Raw genomic sequence first — 16,127 nt, 5'->3', positions numbered from 1 at the left:
TAAAATTTAAAATTGGTTTGTAAAAGTTCTGTTTTTCAATTCCTCTAAATCAGGAGCTCTGCTAGTGTTTTAAGCATGCCTTGATTTAGGAAATTATGACATACATGTATTTTTTAAAAATACTTGTATCATGTAAAGGGAAGTTCATTCTTTATCTCTCTCTTCTTCATACATGTACACACATTGGAAATGGCAAACTAGTCTATGAATATCTTTCAATTTTTAATAATATACAACTTTGGGTTAAGAATCTTTTTTCCCCCTTCTGTAACAGTTTATTTTTTTTTTATAAGGAATAAGTGTTCTACTGATAAAATCAATATCAATTTAAAGACCATATTGCAGTAATTGTCTATATTATTCTACCTTATTTAACATTATATCCAACATTATATTACACAGTATATCATTATATCATATCACTGTATATGTTTATATATAAAGTGTATGTATGTATACATATACATACACTTTATGCTGTCCTATGTATGTTGACCTCCACCACAGTCTGACTTCTTTCACTTTATTTCTAAATTCAAGCATATCCTTTGGATAATGTTATTTGGATGGCAAATATTTTCTTAAAATGATGCATAAACATATATATGTGTGTGTGAATGGATTGCATGTGTATGAATATATATTCACTATATACATAGTCCATTCTAATATATATTAGATACACATTTTTATATATACAAAATGTATACTATATACATATATATGTACACTATATATATGTACACGTGTATATATATGTACACTTAATATATTATATACGTATATATACAACTTATATATATAATGTGTGTGTATGTGTGTGTGTGTGTGTGTGTGTGTATACAGTAGTCCCCCCTAATCCATGGGGATACTTCCTAAACCCCCGGTAGATGCCTGAAGCCACAGATAATACCAAACCCTACATATACTGTATTTTTTCCTATACATACATACCTATAATAAAGTTTAATTTCTAAATTAGGTGCAATAAGAGTTTAACAATAACTAATAATAAAATAGAATAATTATAACAATATACCGTAATAAAAGCTATGTGTGTGTCTCTGAAAATATTGTATTATATTCACCTTTCTTATGATGATGTGAGATGGTAAAATGTCTATGTGCTGAGATGAAGTGAGGGGAATGACATAGGCATCGTGATGGAGCATTACATTGACATTGACCTTCTGATGATACATCAAAAGGAGGATCCTCTGCTTCCAGAGAAGGGTGGTTGACTGTGGGTAATAATGAAACCATGAAAAGTGAAACTGTGGATGAGGGCAAGAACTAGTCCCTCTCTCTCTCTCTCTCTCTCTCTCTATTTCTCTCTGGTTTCTGTTTCAAAATCACACAGAAAATGTTTGTTTTTCTCTGTAGGTTCGAACCCACTGTCCTACCTGAACATACACACACACACACACACACACACACACACACATAGAGAGAGAGAGAGAGAAAGTATATAGTCTGTGTGTGTGTGTGAGAGAGAGAGAGATGGATCATATATATGCACACACTATATGGTCCATTACAGTCCCCTGTTAATACATAGATTCCTCATCCTTTGAGGCCAGCTAATGATTTTCAGATAATGAGACTGAATGGTACATCTGAACATTCTAGACCAAAGAACATTAATGCAGCTACCACACTGCAAATGCTCTTAGCCGGTGAACACTCTGTTACGAAATCCTGAATTGAGTGTGTTCTGCAAATTGTGTTGTTTACTCTGTTGGGATCTCTACCGTCATTTATTTTGTGCTCTGGTGAACAATTTTGAGTCATAATGACTGACAAATTGTGCAAGTGATAGTGCTGGATCTGTCATAAAGACAGAAAGAGCATTAAGCTGGAAGTTAAAATGCACTGTTTTACCCATGGCTTGAGGCTTTTTCCAAGGAAATGGAAACCGTGTTAAAGATGAGTAGGCCCTTAGGAGCTAGTTCAAGTCTTTTGACATTATGAGCAGTATTATAAGTATCCCTTCAACCTGGGAGAATTGACCAGGTATGGTCAGGTATGTCAGGACTTAAAGGATTTCAAGAGAATTATGATTGGCAGTGTTGCACCTCCAAAGAGATTTTGTGAAAATGACCCCTAAAATATTGATTGATCGTGTGTTTCTGGGGTTCCTCTCTCCCATCCATCCCCCATTTCCTCTGCTCTCCAGTTAGAGTATGCTTGTCTATTGCCCTGTATTCATTTAACTTGTTTATCTAATCCTTACTTCAAATTAAGATATACTAGATTTAGGTTTTATGTGTTTCTTGCTTTTACTAGCTTTTTCTTAAGTGAGAAAGAGCGCCGTGATTTCATTTGAAACATTTTTTTCTTAAATAGAGAAACATTGACTCAGCTGTACATTAGAATCAATATCTGGGGGCAGGAGAGAGCACCAGGAGTTTGAAAGGTCCCCGGGTGGCTCTAATGCACAGCCAGGATTAAGGATCACTGCTCAGTAGAAGATATATGTCTACTTACCATCTAAGGAGTTGATATTTCACTTGGAACACTTTCAAACGTATGAAAAGCTTCCCCAGATGACTGATTATTTTATATTATTTCCCTCTCCCCGAGTTGAGAGTTAGTTTTCAAATGAATTTAGATAATGGTATCTGACAATTTGGCCCAGAACTCTCAAGTGGGAGGGATATCCTATAAAGACTGTGGGTTTTGGTGCTCATTTGGAAAATAAATATTTATTGAGCTTGCATGGAATAACTTTCTCTGTATCAACTCTCTCCTTCCCCTTGAATATTGAATGAGGGCTGCTTTTTGAGGAGATTAAAGGTGATTCACCTTAAGCCCAGATATCTCTGTATTTGACGAGGGGTGCTGGGGTGAGGACCTGGCAGTTCTGTCTGCTTAGGAAAAGCAGGAAGCCTAGTGCCCATAAAAGCGCCCCTTTGCGGTGCTGCGGCAGGTAGTACACACAGGTACTTTCAGTAATGATTAACCCCAGAGTCTGAATTGATGCCCGATGACGGAAAATGACATCCAGCACCTGTGCGAAACTTCTGCACTGGTTTCTATTTCAAAATCACACAGAGAATGTTTGTTTTTCTCTGTAGGTTCGAACCAGTGTCCTACCTGAACATAAGGATCCCCTGCCAGAGGTTGGGGTAAGTGTTTCTTATGTTTCCAAAAAGCACATGTATCACTTCTAAGTTTATCATTTGGATTTTCGCTGGCTCTCTGTTGTTTGATAGCTGACAAAGGAAACTGAGTGAAATTAACAGGGGTTGACTACGCAAGGGGGCACTGTCACGTATTTGGTGAATTATTTGGAATTCACTCCTTGTCTCTTGAAAATCATCCTCAAATGAATTCATATTTAGTTTCGCTGGCTAGAGACGAGTCTAGAAACTGCCCTGCAGGCAGCCGAGAACCAGTCGGAGCCAACGTTACTGGACCAACGGAAGGCTAGGGAAATAGCTGAGGTGAGCTCTGCCATTCAGGAAGGAGGCAGAGAACTAACTAGCCGCGGGACTGTGCTGTTCTCTGCTTCCTGCTGCTTCAACACTGTAACGCGGGTCCAAACAGAACCTGCCACCAAAGTGCAGTCCAGTGCTGCAAAATCCTGCAAAAGTTTTCCTGCTGCATCTGAACAGCACATCTACTGCTTTTAGAAATTGGAAGAGCGGGAAGAGAGTAATGTACGTTTTGCTTAGGTAAGCCAGGAGTAGGTGGTGGCGGCTCCTGAGGGAGAGCCCAGCAGGCTGAGTCCCTGGGATCTGTGCAGAGAGATGGAAAAAGCCTAGAAATAAGTTGGGTCTAAAGAGGACATGGGACTGAGCCAACTGAAAGGCCTATTGGAAATTCCCAGCAATCCTATAGGCAGTTGACAGCCTTCTTCCAAAAGTTGATGTGTGGAGCAGTGTCCTATGTACTGATCATTTCGTCATTGGCAACAGCCACCGTCTGAACCTGCCAACGGAGCTCTCAAATATATGCACCAAAGCGTGAGTTGAATTGACTGAGAAGAATATCAGCCATCTCTGCATTTGATTGTGAAGGAGAAGGAATAGGGTACTTTGTGTTCTCTCATGCCTATCAGGAGCTTCTGGTTTTTTCCTGGGGACAGGTTGAGTCTCTTTGACTCAAGTGAATTTTCATGCTTTCTTTCCTACCTGTCCCTTCAAACTTCTTGTACGTTTAGCTTAGTTTCTCCAAAGGGACCAGCAAGTTCTTTCCAGCCTCAGGCCCTTCATTGCTGCAGGTCACAGGAACCTCTCCCTGCCCAGCGCTGCTCCCGCCTACCTCCCTCCCCCTGCTCAGGGCTGGGGGCCCAGGGCTCTGACCACCCCAGATGTGTTCCTTCAAATGGGAACTTCCACTGCAAGCTGTCATCACACCCTTTCTACTTCCTTTTGAAATTTGTTAACTATTAACTTAATGCATTACTTTATAAGGAATTTTATTTAATTTTTGAGGTTCAAGAAAGATGAGCTGGTTTAATTTTTTTCCTCCTCCAGCTGCTCATTCCCACAACTGCTCAGTGTTAAATCCCCGTTGCTTGAAGCTTTAAGGACATCTTGGCCTAACTATGTACATTTCCATTTTTTCTCTCATTCAAATTCTTGAAATACATCTTACTCATTTTAAAACTTGAGTTTCTTCCCTGATTTTAAATTGTTTTCTTCCCCCCTCTCCTCCCATCATCTCCCACTGTAGGGTAGACATCCACGTACCTCTAGCTTCATGTAGTGGCAGGGGGCGCAGAGTCCGATTCTCACACAGGTCCTGCCTCTCACTGCTCATATGGTGGCAAGGAGAGAGGAATGGGGAGAGGTTCCTTCTGTTCCTGCCCACAGTGAGACTGTGGTTCCCTTTCTGCTGGTTTTGATATTGCTCAGGCTAACTCTGCCTGTCAGCATGGGGCAGATACTGAAATGCTGTATCTGTTACGAGCACAGCTGTAGGTATTTCTGGAGACCTTATGGGCTCCTTCCTATGGCATATTTCCCTACCATGGGGAATCTGTCCTGGCTCGATGTTCTCCACCGCCCAGGCTCACCCTGCACTCTCTTGCTGCTGAGACCTACTTTTCCAGCATGTAATGCGTGTTCGGCCACTCTCAGGGCTGCGTGGCGCAGATGAAAGGCACATGTATTTGCCATGCCACACAGAAGAGGTGCAGGCTGTCCTGCCACTGTTTCCTCTCTTGGCTCAGCATCTCTCTGCTGACACTTTCTACAAGCCCTGCCAGTGTCAGGGGCTAGACCATCAGTGATTTTCAAAGGAGAGACAATCTCTAGTCCCCAATGTAGTGGAACTAAAGATGCTTTGGACACCCCCAAGCTTGATAATTGATGTTTTGGGACCAGACTCCTCTGACTTTGAGGTGTCTTCCTAAATGTGATATAACAAAGAGATTAGCCTCATTTCCTAAATAGTGCATCTTCCGAAACGCTCACCTTCCCTCTCTTCTAACACTACCTTTATATCAACTGGGTGTGTCATGGTTACTAATAGGCCAGTTTCTCTAAATTGGCTTCTTTTTTTTAAATTTATTTTTTATTTGAGAGAGAGAAAAAGAGAGAGAGAAGGTGCGTGTGGGCGCATGCGCGGTGGGGAGGGGCAGAGGGAGAGGATCTCAAGCAGACTCTGGGAGCTGAGCACAGAGCCCGATGCGGGGCTCCATCTCACGACCCTGAGATCATGACCTGAGCCAAAACCAAGAGTCAGATGCCTAACTGACTGAGCCACCCAGGCACCCCATGAATTAATTTTTAAAAGTCAAAGTAGTACCCATAGTAACGTAGTCCATATTGGTTTTTTTTTTTTTTAGCTTTAATATTGAACACAGATTGTGTTTAATGCAATTTTGTATTTAAAAATTCTATATTACAGTCAGTTGAAAACAACTTAAAAGTAATTACTGAAAAAATGCTGATACCCTTAATGATAGGACAATTTGAGACATTTAAACATATCACTTTCTCAACTATATTCCAATTGGGACTGATTAAGAGATCCCCAGGAGTTAAAGGTCTGTAGCCTATGGGTCAAATTCACCAGCTGTCTGTTCTGAATACATTCATTTATGCATTGTCTACGGCGGTTTTCTCACTATCATAGCAGAGACATCATGACCTGAGCTGAAATCAAGAGTTGGACACTCAACTGAGTCAGCCACCCAGGCGCCCCTAAATTGGCTTCTTTTTAAGCATTGTGAGGAGGTTGCTAGCTCCAAGCACTAAAGGTTCTCTAACTGATACCATGGTGCATTTGGTATATTGTCTTTGACAAAGACTCAGCTATAATTCTTGGGTCAAAAGAAAATTCTCAATTGACATTCTGTGACATATCTATTATATCAGTTAGGAATACATTCAGAAGCAAGTAACCTGACAAACAGTGGCTTAAAAGTAACAGACTAATTTTTCTCATGTTAGAAAAAGTTTTGGGGTAATTGCCCAAGGCTGTAGCTACTCAAAAATGACTTCGAGCAACCAGGTTCTATCTACCCTCCTGCTCCTCCTTTGTTATTGTCCAGTCTAACCACTGAACCTTCAGAAAACTGAAGAACAAAAGGCAGCTGATCTTGTTCCTTCAATTCTGGGAAACAGTAACTTTTGATGAAATTTCAATTGGTATACTGCTGAGTACCTATCACTAAGAAGACAGGAGTCCCCAAGCAGAAGAGAATCTGGGTCAGTTCCCATTGGAACAAAATCAAGGTGCTATTAGTAATGAAAAGTGAGCAAAATAGGTATTAGATATTGGTAATGTCTGCACACTCCTCCTACATGTTAAACTCCATGATAGCAAAGAGCCTATTTATTTTGTTCACTCTAACAGCCCTAGCTTTGTGCCTGGAAACTAGTAAATTATGATATATGTATTGAATGAATTAGAAAGCATACCATGATTTTGGTTTGCCAACCATCTTAAATTTTTTAGAACCACCAGAATGAAAGGGGGAGGCATCTAAAAACAATTGCAATAGTATATAAATTTTAATAATAGTAAAAATCTAGTACACTTTATGACACATCAGAACTCAATAAAATGGCAATTATATTGTAGACCTAAATCTCAAGTATAGTAAGAATGAGCCTAAATAAGAACAAATCCAAGTCCACATGCCTTGGCATTCTAATACCCTCAGAGTACACAATATTCTAGATAGAGAAGAATTGCCACATCTTAAGCACCTATCATGTACCCCTGGTTAATATATATCTCATCACTTAATCCTCAAAATATTTCTTTGGACACTACACAAGGGGTCTGAGAGTTTGAGCCCTTGGCCAAGACTTGGCCCTGCCATTACAACCTGCTAAGGACTCTAGCTCTTGACTACTGATTTTAAAAATGAGCTGAAACTTTTTATTATAAATAGTTCAAATATGTTCTGTACATTTCTTTGCATTCTTAAGCAGTATCCATTGGCTGCACCCAAACCTTTTGTTGATGTCTTAGTGAAGCAGATACCAATCTGTGCTGAGACCTTTTGAGGTATATTCATAGTAAATATGTAATTTTTAAATATATGACTTTACCCTAAAATGCTTTGTAATGTTCTCTTTGGACTGTTTGTCCACTTTTAATAGATTTCCTCCCAAGTCTTTTTTTTTTTTCCTTCTTATTTTTTTTTTCGCTGTGAGTAGTTCACGTGTCTTATTTCCCTTCCTATTTGATGGGGAACCATGTAACCATATCTGTTAGGGTTGACAGGGAAGAAGAAGTACACGGGCTATGAAAAAAAGGCCTGTGCTATAAGTTACATGTAGGAGATGTTGGGTCTCGGCCTCATACTATCAGCTTCAGCTCTTCCAAGGCCTTTCAAACTTGTACGACAGTTCCTGTATATAGTTTTATAAGAATAGGTAAAGTAGTACTGATATATTCATTTAACCTCTAAACCAGCATTTTTCCGTGGAAATACGTGTGCCACAAATGTGTGCCACATACGTAATTTTACAGGCTTTTAAAAAATTAAAAAGACACAGGCAAGATGAATTTTAATATTTTGTTGAACCCAATATATACAAACTGTAATCATTTCAAAATGTAATCAGTACAAGAAATTATTAATACTCTATTTCACACTCTTTTTCTCATACCATGTTGTTTAAATGTGATGTGTATTTTATACTTACAGCACATCTCAATTCAAAGTAGCCACAAGGCCAGTGCTTGAACTAGTGGCTACCCACTGGATCGTACAGCTCTAGACAGGACTTGGAAAAGCTCGGGAGGCTCTTAGAAATTGTCGTCTAAAGGAAACCTATGCTTTGATTAAAGGCTTTGCGAGATGAACATAGGTGATGGAGGTTTGGCCAGCTCGCGGCAAGGTGTACAGGGCTGTACCTCTTCTGGCCCCTTGTATAGTACAGCTCAACCAGGGACCATTGAGGGCCTGCTGCAGAGAGGTGTGCAACCCCAGAAGCATTCTGAATACTTGTGACTCGCGCAGAGTCCCTGCAAGGGCTGGTAGGATAAACTGTTTATTTGTACACTCTGTATAGAGGGCAACCAAGGATTGAGGCAGATGCCCCACTTTTTTTCCCCCTGCTTGATATCACTCTCCAGCCAGGTGAGTGAGTGAAATTGTGCAGGAAGCCATTGAGTGATCCTCTGCTTTGGGTGCTTGCACCAAAATGATCCTTGTGAGTGTCATACTCCCATGAGCAGGCAAAAAAGGTCAGAGCCACATGCTGAGCAGACAGAGAGCCTGGCAGAAGGAGAGGGAATGGCCACCTGTCCTGGAAATAAAGCCCAGTGTAATGGGGATAAAAGAATGCTGGACTGAAAAGCAAGAAACCTGGATTCCAACTTGGCCTCTGCATATTAACTAGTTCTGGGACCAAGTGTAAGCCAGTTAACTTCCTTTAACTTCCTATCTTCCCAGCAATGTACTGAGTGCTTTGCCTAGCTTACTTTGATTCTTAAAACTATGAGAATGATAGAGTTATCACATGCAACTTTTTCCTACAGCAGTTATAACTGGGAATGGTGAAGTAACTCGTTCAAGACCACAGATTTGTAAGAGAGAAGACAGAGAAACAAGGCCTGACAATACCCATTAGTGGATAGCTAGTCTGGGGGCTGGGAGAAGTGATTTAATTGCCCAGATTTCCATTTCTGGACAGAATAAAATGACACTCCAGACCTCTGATCTCCAACTCCAGGGAGACTAATTTTTTGGTTTGTCTTTCACATTTTTCCACTGATATTAGAGCTCCCAGTTTAAAGATGAGAATTTTAGAAACAGCCCTGAAGAAGAGATGGAAAAGCTTGTTCCTTGAGTTACATTTGAAATATAAAAATTTTTAAAGATGTCTCTCAAATTCCATGGTTATGATTACAGTGATAGCAAAGATAAAATAGCTTTATATTAAGTTATTCTTTTACGTTAGCATTAGCGTGCTATTTTCCCTCCATGGGGACTTAGGTTCCAGCAACAGAGAAGACTGTTTCCCTCTAATTCATTCTTTTACAGGAGTCCAGTCAATATCCATGTATATGAGTGATGTGTTTTTTTTATGTTGAGGGGAAGCAAATACAAAAACACCTGCCAGAAAGTAAATATAGAGGCAATTCCATTGTTAGTGTTGCAACGTGGGACAATTATACCCTGTCTTTGGGGATTTCATTAATGCGCTTTATGCCACAGGGAGTCCCCATGGACAGTGATTTGTAGAATAAAGAAGATAATCTTTATACCTAAATAACACCTCCTCGGGTTTGACATGTTTTCATAATGCAGTGCTGTAATGTCATTACCTAAATTAGTTTTTCACAAGTCGTATGAGTTCCGTAAAATCTCTTACTATCCTTTGAGATGAAGCCTGTGGCTGCCGGTTATGGTAGAAAAAGTTTGACTCCTGGGCGTTGTCCTGGGCCCGCTGCCAGCAGGTACAGTGAGGCAGTAGGCATACCCTGCAGCCCCTCTGTTCGGGGCCCTGGGCTTGGCTCAGGGATGGACAAGCCAGAGTCCTGCTTCCACGGCAGCTCCTGATCTGGTGGACAGAGGAGACATTCAGTGGCTGTGGTCACAACTCTACAGGCAGCTGGGCCTCATGGGGTGTGTGTAGCTCATGTCTGAAAATAGCCACTCCACCTGTCTCTCATTCCACTCTGGGGCATCTGTCACTTTTATTGATGAAAAGACCTCAGTAACATTCATGACATGTGCAGTTTGTTTTATTAATTCCCAAACCATCCATACCTTCAAAATCTCAAAAGGCAGAGAGAAAATCATCTGAAATTTTGGGGCATCATGAAACCTCTCATCAGTGAAGAGTTTTCTTTGAATGAGGATAAAGAATGAGGAGTAGGAATTTAAAAACCCTGATAATCAGGGAAAGAGGAAGTGAGATAGACATCTGTTTAACTACAAAATCCTACAATGAAATTCACTACAACGATACACAATCCGCACACTAAAATTATTTTGATTTCCCACATTTCAGCAAATTACAGTACTTTGTAAATACCTGCGGAAAGAACATTCTAATATCTATATCTAGTAGAGTGACTAACCTGAAAGCTAGTTTTTATGCCAGTCGTTCATTCATTTATTGTCAGCAAACATTTATCACATGCCTACTGTGCACTAAGCAGTACGAGTTTGTGAGAAAACAAAATAAGCTCCTCATGGAGCTTCAAATCTCAGTTATTTCCAAGGGAGTTACAAAATAAGCAAATATATATATATATATATATATATATATATATATATATATATATATAATATGTCATATGGTGATAAGTGCCAATAGAGAAAAATACAACAGGATAAGAAATAGAGAATAGCAGAGTATATAGATGGGGCAGCATGCTCATAAAGGATGTTCTAGTAGCTATCTCTGATGAGGTGACATTAATGCTTTTGTTCAGCCACATCTCTCCCAGGCTCTTCTCTGCCCTTTGCTGAAAAGTTACCCGAAATTCCTTCATGCTTTGTCCATACAGTACTTGGACTTCCTTTTCTGCCTTGACTCATTCTCATTTCATCACTCATTGACGTATCATCAGAGCTTTCGCCACAAATAGTATTTTCACCTGACGTCCTTCTCCTGATAATTTAGTCTCATGTTCTTCTGGCTTTAGGTGATTTGGTGTCTCTAAGCCAGCTCTGTGAGTTTCAAGTTAGTTCATTGGGTTTATCCTTGCTAACATGCAGGCATCTCCCACTTTAGAACTGAGTTGTATTTTCAATGTTTGCCCTTGAGTTTTTTTGAAACAATTCTAAATTGAAAAGGAGGAGAAAAATTTGGACCTGAAGCTTGTCTTTCTTATGCTTTACAATTGCTAAGTGTGGTTGCAGCCTTTCGTGTATGAAATAACCGCACACTTTTCACTGAAAAGACCCAATTGTCCTCAGACCCCTGAAGTCCAGGCTCTCATTCTAGTGCAGCCCTACAACAGACCCATGAAGAGAGAATGCTCTGGAAGATGTAGTGTTGACTTCTTGTAGAGTGTTACAGTGTGTTAAGCAGCAATGGCCTAGATGATATGGGTTTGATATTTTCATGTTTACTTCTTGACCTTGAGGGGAGCATGAGTGTGGTATACCATAATATTTTGACTTTTAAATCAGAAGCAGCCCGGAATGTTAAAAAGAGATGAAAGATTTGTATCCTGGAAAAGAAAAACCAATTTAGAGTTTTATTGTTTACCTTATGAGTCAAAGAGTGTAGAAAGGAGATATTCGTAGATAGTCAACAGCCAGTATGATAGGTTTAAAAAGCAATTTTAGAAAATGTAACAGAATAAGTACCTTTCTGTTTTGTGTATTGGAATGAAGTTGTCCCATGCTAGCATAGAAATAACAAAGGAAACAAATGCTTTTAAACATTGCTGTGATGGGGGGGAAATATAGCATTTCTATTTATAACTTGTACAGAGTCCCACATAAAAATAGCTCCAACTAACAGATTTGCTCATATCTGGAATACAAAGTTGTTGCTGCCAGTGACTTGAGGAATTCTAATAAGAACGACGACAGCCTTGGTAAATATTGAAAGTTTATCCTCTTTTCTTCTATCCCAGTTTTCATAAGGGAAGAAAATTAGTTCGCAGAAAAGTCCTGGCTTCGGTATTACACATTTTGTTATTTTCCAGGCTACTGGTCTCTCCGTTTTTAATGAAAAGGATACATTTGCACCCCTGGACCTCACCCCACGAGAAGGCTCTATTATTGTATCTCTGTCAGTGATGATTGTATCTCTGCAAGTGAAATATTTCTCAGGCTCATTGAGTCGACATTTCATTCTTCTAATTTTGTATGATTGGTGTGACAGCAAAAATATTAAGGACTTCTGAAGTTAATGAAAACCATTTTTTCTTATTTTCAGCGAAGTTTCCTGGGCTATGCCAGTTTTCAAGTGGGGGAGCTACTGAAGTCGAAGGAGCAGCTGCTAGTCCTGAGCCTGAGGTGGGTCTTTGCAGAAATGCTTTAAAGTGAACAGCCGATGATACTCACTGAAGGATGGCGGGGCTTGAAAGTCCCAGTTCTTGCAGATGTTTAGATGTCAGCTCTCAAATGGCTCATGTTCTCCACGGCAGCAAGTTATAGAGAAACAGCAATTATTCAAGTTCACATTGAAGTTCATGTTTCACATTGTCAAAGGTTATCATTCTGTATGGGAAAAAAAATTACATGATCGGTAAACTGATGAAATTCTTTGATAGTCAGAATAGAAATGATGAGCACGTTATTAAATAATTTTTCTATTCTTATTAAAATGACTTTCTAAGTCAAGTAAGCTTCTAGGTTGGAACTATGTTTGTTAGTGGCAATATTGCAAATTTATGATAATAGAGGGTAAGTTGATTATTCTCTTTTTTTAAGTTTATTTTGTTGCTATCCTATGAAATATAAAACATAAGTTAAAACAGACTCATATTGAAGCAGGCAGTAGATCAGAGGTAATTTTGAGTATGAGTACAATTTGTTTTGATATAGACCAGACAACAATCTTTAGGAAGTTACATAGTATTTTAAGGCTAAGAAGAGTGTTAAATAGAATAAACTTTTTTTTTAAAACTTCATTATACATTCTAAACAATAGTATGCTGTTTTCTAAGTGTATAATAACTCCCATAATTATGTACACATAATATATACCTTGCAATATTTGTATGGTATAAACAAATGTAAAAATTGTATAGGACACTACTTGGAAATCTCAAGACGTTCTTCTTTTGATGAAACATAGAGACCACTCCCAGGGAAGAGACAGTGTCTTAAGTGCTTGCACTCTGCCTTGCCCCGGCAAGGACCCACTTGCAACCAATTTATTTCAGTAAAGATGCTGTGGCTTATGCTGGAATCTATACTGTGGGCTGTCTCCTTTTCTGATTTTTCCTGATCCTTACAGTTTTGCATTTTGACTTAGGGGAGTACAAAGTAATTTAAAGTAGCTCATATTCATACAGAAAAATAAGTGTTGATGGGTTCTAATGAGGCCATTATTTTCACTCTCTGCTATGTCTCTTAAATATCTGTTATTTTGTTGTTGTTGTTGTTGTTGTTGTTAAATTTTATTTGGGAAGACATTTTAAAATCTTCACAGCTTTGTGGTGTTGTTCCCAATAAAGTTTTGCTGTGGTGATGTTCAGCTTGAAGTTTGTGTGGATCAGCTAAAAAGTCTAGCTAGCAATGTCACAGATCCTCTAGAAAATATGTGTTAGTGCCCTAGCGCGGTGGTGAGGCCTGACCAGAGTATCCCTGGATTCATGATATGTGATGTCAAGCATTAAGTTAATTTAGGACCCCTAGCAGGCCATGTGTTTTCTAGATAAGATGCATAGCACTTCATTCCTCCTCTTGCTGACTCGCATGGATTCTGTCATAACTGCCGTTAACATCAGCACAACACTGCACCTTTAGACACTACCTTTGAAACAGAAATCAGGGGACCATGAATTCTTAGTGAAATGAAGATTAGTAAACACATAGAATATCTTAGTGATAGAACAGGAACAGAAGGGTCAAGTTTAGAGTACTACCACTGTAAGCAAAAAAGGAATATAATCAATACATATTTCCACTTTTGATCTTAATACCTCTGCCTAATACTCATTTGATTTTGATTGTATAAAAGGAAAACAAGTTTAGCAACAAAGAATTTAGTTTTCTAGAGGCAATAATTTTTAAAAAAAACTAATTTTGAAATGGCTAGGTTATTATTCTTTCCCTCCCTTTTCATGCTTTGCCAAATTTGTGAATTTCTCTCCCCGTGAACTAGACACATTATAGACTTATCATAGCCTTTTGATTTCTGACACTTCATGTTTTTTACTTCAGATGTAATTCATCTTCTTTCCCCTGGCTTGTGAGTCTCTGAGATACTGTGCTGGAAGAACATTAGGTTAGGGATAAGAGCATTTTTTTTTTTTTTTTGCTTGTTTGTTTTGTTTTGTTTTAATATCATTTTGCACTGACAATATTTGCATTTTGTTCCTTTTAGATTCCAGTCATTATTTTTTAAAAGGTTTATTTATTTATTTCAGAGACAGAGAGAGAGAGCGCAGGGGTGGACAGAGGGAGAGGGAGGGAGGGAATCTCAAGTGGACTCCCCACTGAGCACGGAGCCCCACGCAGCTTAGTCTCATGATCCTGAGATCATGACCTGAGCCAAAATCAAGAGTCAGGTGCTTAGCCGACTGAGCCACCCAGGCGCCCCATCCAGTCATTTTTAAAGCAATAGAATTCTCAGATTTCTGTGAAACAAATTCACAGAAATAGGGTACATTTGTACAAACATTCTCTGATGGTAAGCTTCCCAAAAATCTATGTAGTTTTGTATTCACCATCCCTTTGAGTTGTTTCTTATCAGATAATTCCAATTCCAAAACTCTCAAACTAACTCCACAGAGCACCACAGTTTCATGTGGCTACTATGTCATTTGTGCTTTGAACTGGAATTTTTTAACAGAATTTGGAATTGAATTCTTTTTTCCCACAGAAAATTGAAAGGGGCAAGAAATGTGCATCTTATTTATAGATTTAGACTCAAATTTCATGAAATATCATATAGTCCATTTTTTAAGTTACTGAATAAATTTTATTTGCGTGTATTAGAGAAAAATACCTCCAAAACACAAAGTGGTGCCTACTCATATATATAACTCATCTTCCTTTAAATATGTAGTTACTAAATTACTGTCTGAGTGCTCTAGCATCCCAACTGGACTTGATATCTTTATTTAGTACTAACCCTCTTACTTTTGTATTATATTTACTTTGTTTTGCTAGTCTGCATTTGGTTGTTCCTGTCTCCTCTGACTTCTTTTAGATCTGCATTGTATTTTCTGTTCTTGTTCTCTAATTCATTGCCACATCGTCCTGACTTTCATACTACAGTGTAAACAAGCTAAGGTCCTTGTAAAGAGGATTACAAATGTAGGCGTGAAAGACAGTGGGTAATCTTATAACAGTAATAATAATAATAAAAAGAAGAAGAAGGAGAAGAAGAAGGTTCTACGTGCTTTATGCTCGGGTAAGTATATTAGAGATATTGCCTCATCAACTCTTATCAAATTAGTCTATGGTGCTATTCTTTTTGCCACTTTATAAATTAAGAAAGTGAGATATAAAAAGCAGTTAAGTGATTTGCACGAAGTTACAGTGCTCATAAATGGGAAAGCCAAGGTACAGAGCCACACATTTCTGACTGCAGAGCCTGTGCTCTTAGTGACCTGCTTCTTGTCTCCTTTGACAGGAGAAAACCGAGAACTTGTTAAAATGTATCACACATCATGTGACTTAGGTAATGGAGGAACAAAGCAAGGACTCAGGTGCAGAACCACCTGTTCACGGTTTCTCCCACTTCGGTTTCACTGCAGTGCCTCATCTTACAGTGAGTGAAGACAGAATGAGTGTCAGCATGCCATGAAGAACTCAGACAGATTAGCCATGATGGCAGAAAGTGGGAGCCAGCCTGCCTGGTTAAGGGAGAGACTGAGGGAAACCCATGGAATCTATTCTCACCCCAGAAGCTTGGCATCCTCAGACCCCAAACCTGGGTTGCTGTTCAAGTACCTGACAGTCATTTGCCCTGCTAACCTTATCTGAATGTCTTAAGACCACACAAGCAGAAATTTGGAACATCATAATCCTGTTTCATGATTTAATAAAAGAATGGAGAGATTAGCTCTGT

General features: G+C 39.1%; 1 protein-coding gene across 5 annotated transcripts in view; it reads left to right on the top strand.

The window, feature by feature from the left end:
* The window catches only part of INPP4B (inositol polyphosphate-4-phosphatase type II B), an 802,990-nt gene that overhangs the window by 529,933 nt on the left and 256,930 nt on the right, over positions 1-16,127 (top strand). For 4 of the 5 annotated variants that reach the window (XM_078069264.1, XM_078069263.1, XM_078069261.1 and 1 more), the window contains 2 exons: positions 3,078-3,128; positions 12,318-12,397. In XM_078069264.1, coding sequence (XP_077925390.1) covers positions 3,078-3,128; positions 12,318-12,397 — 131 coding nt within the window. Of the gene's footprint in view, positions 1-3,077; positions 3,129-11,917; positions 11,974-12,317; positions 12,398-16,127 lie in introns of those variants that run through there. The other variant, XM_036105213.2, reaches the window with a different exon arrangement.

This window comes from Halichoerus grypus, chromosome 3 (genome assembly GCF_964656455.1).
Source record: "Halichoerus grypus chromosome 3, mHalGry1.hap1.1, whole genome shotgun sequence".
In the NCBI taxonomy this organism is placed as follows: Eukaryota; Metazoa; Chordata; class Mammalia; order Carnivora; family Phocidae; genus Halichoerus; species Halichoerus grypus.
This window is presented reverse-complemented; position numbering and strand designations above follow the sequence as displayed.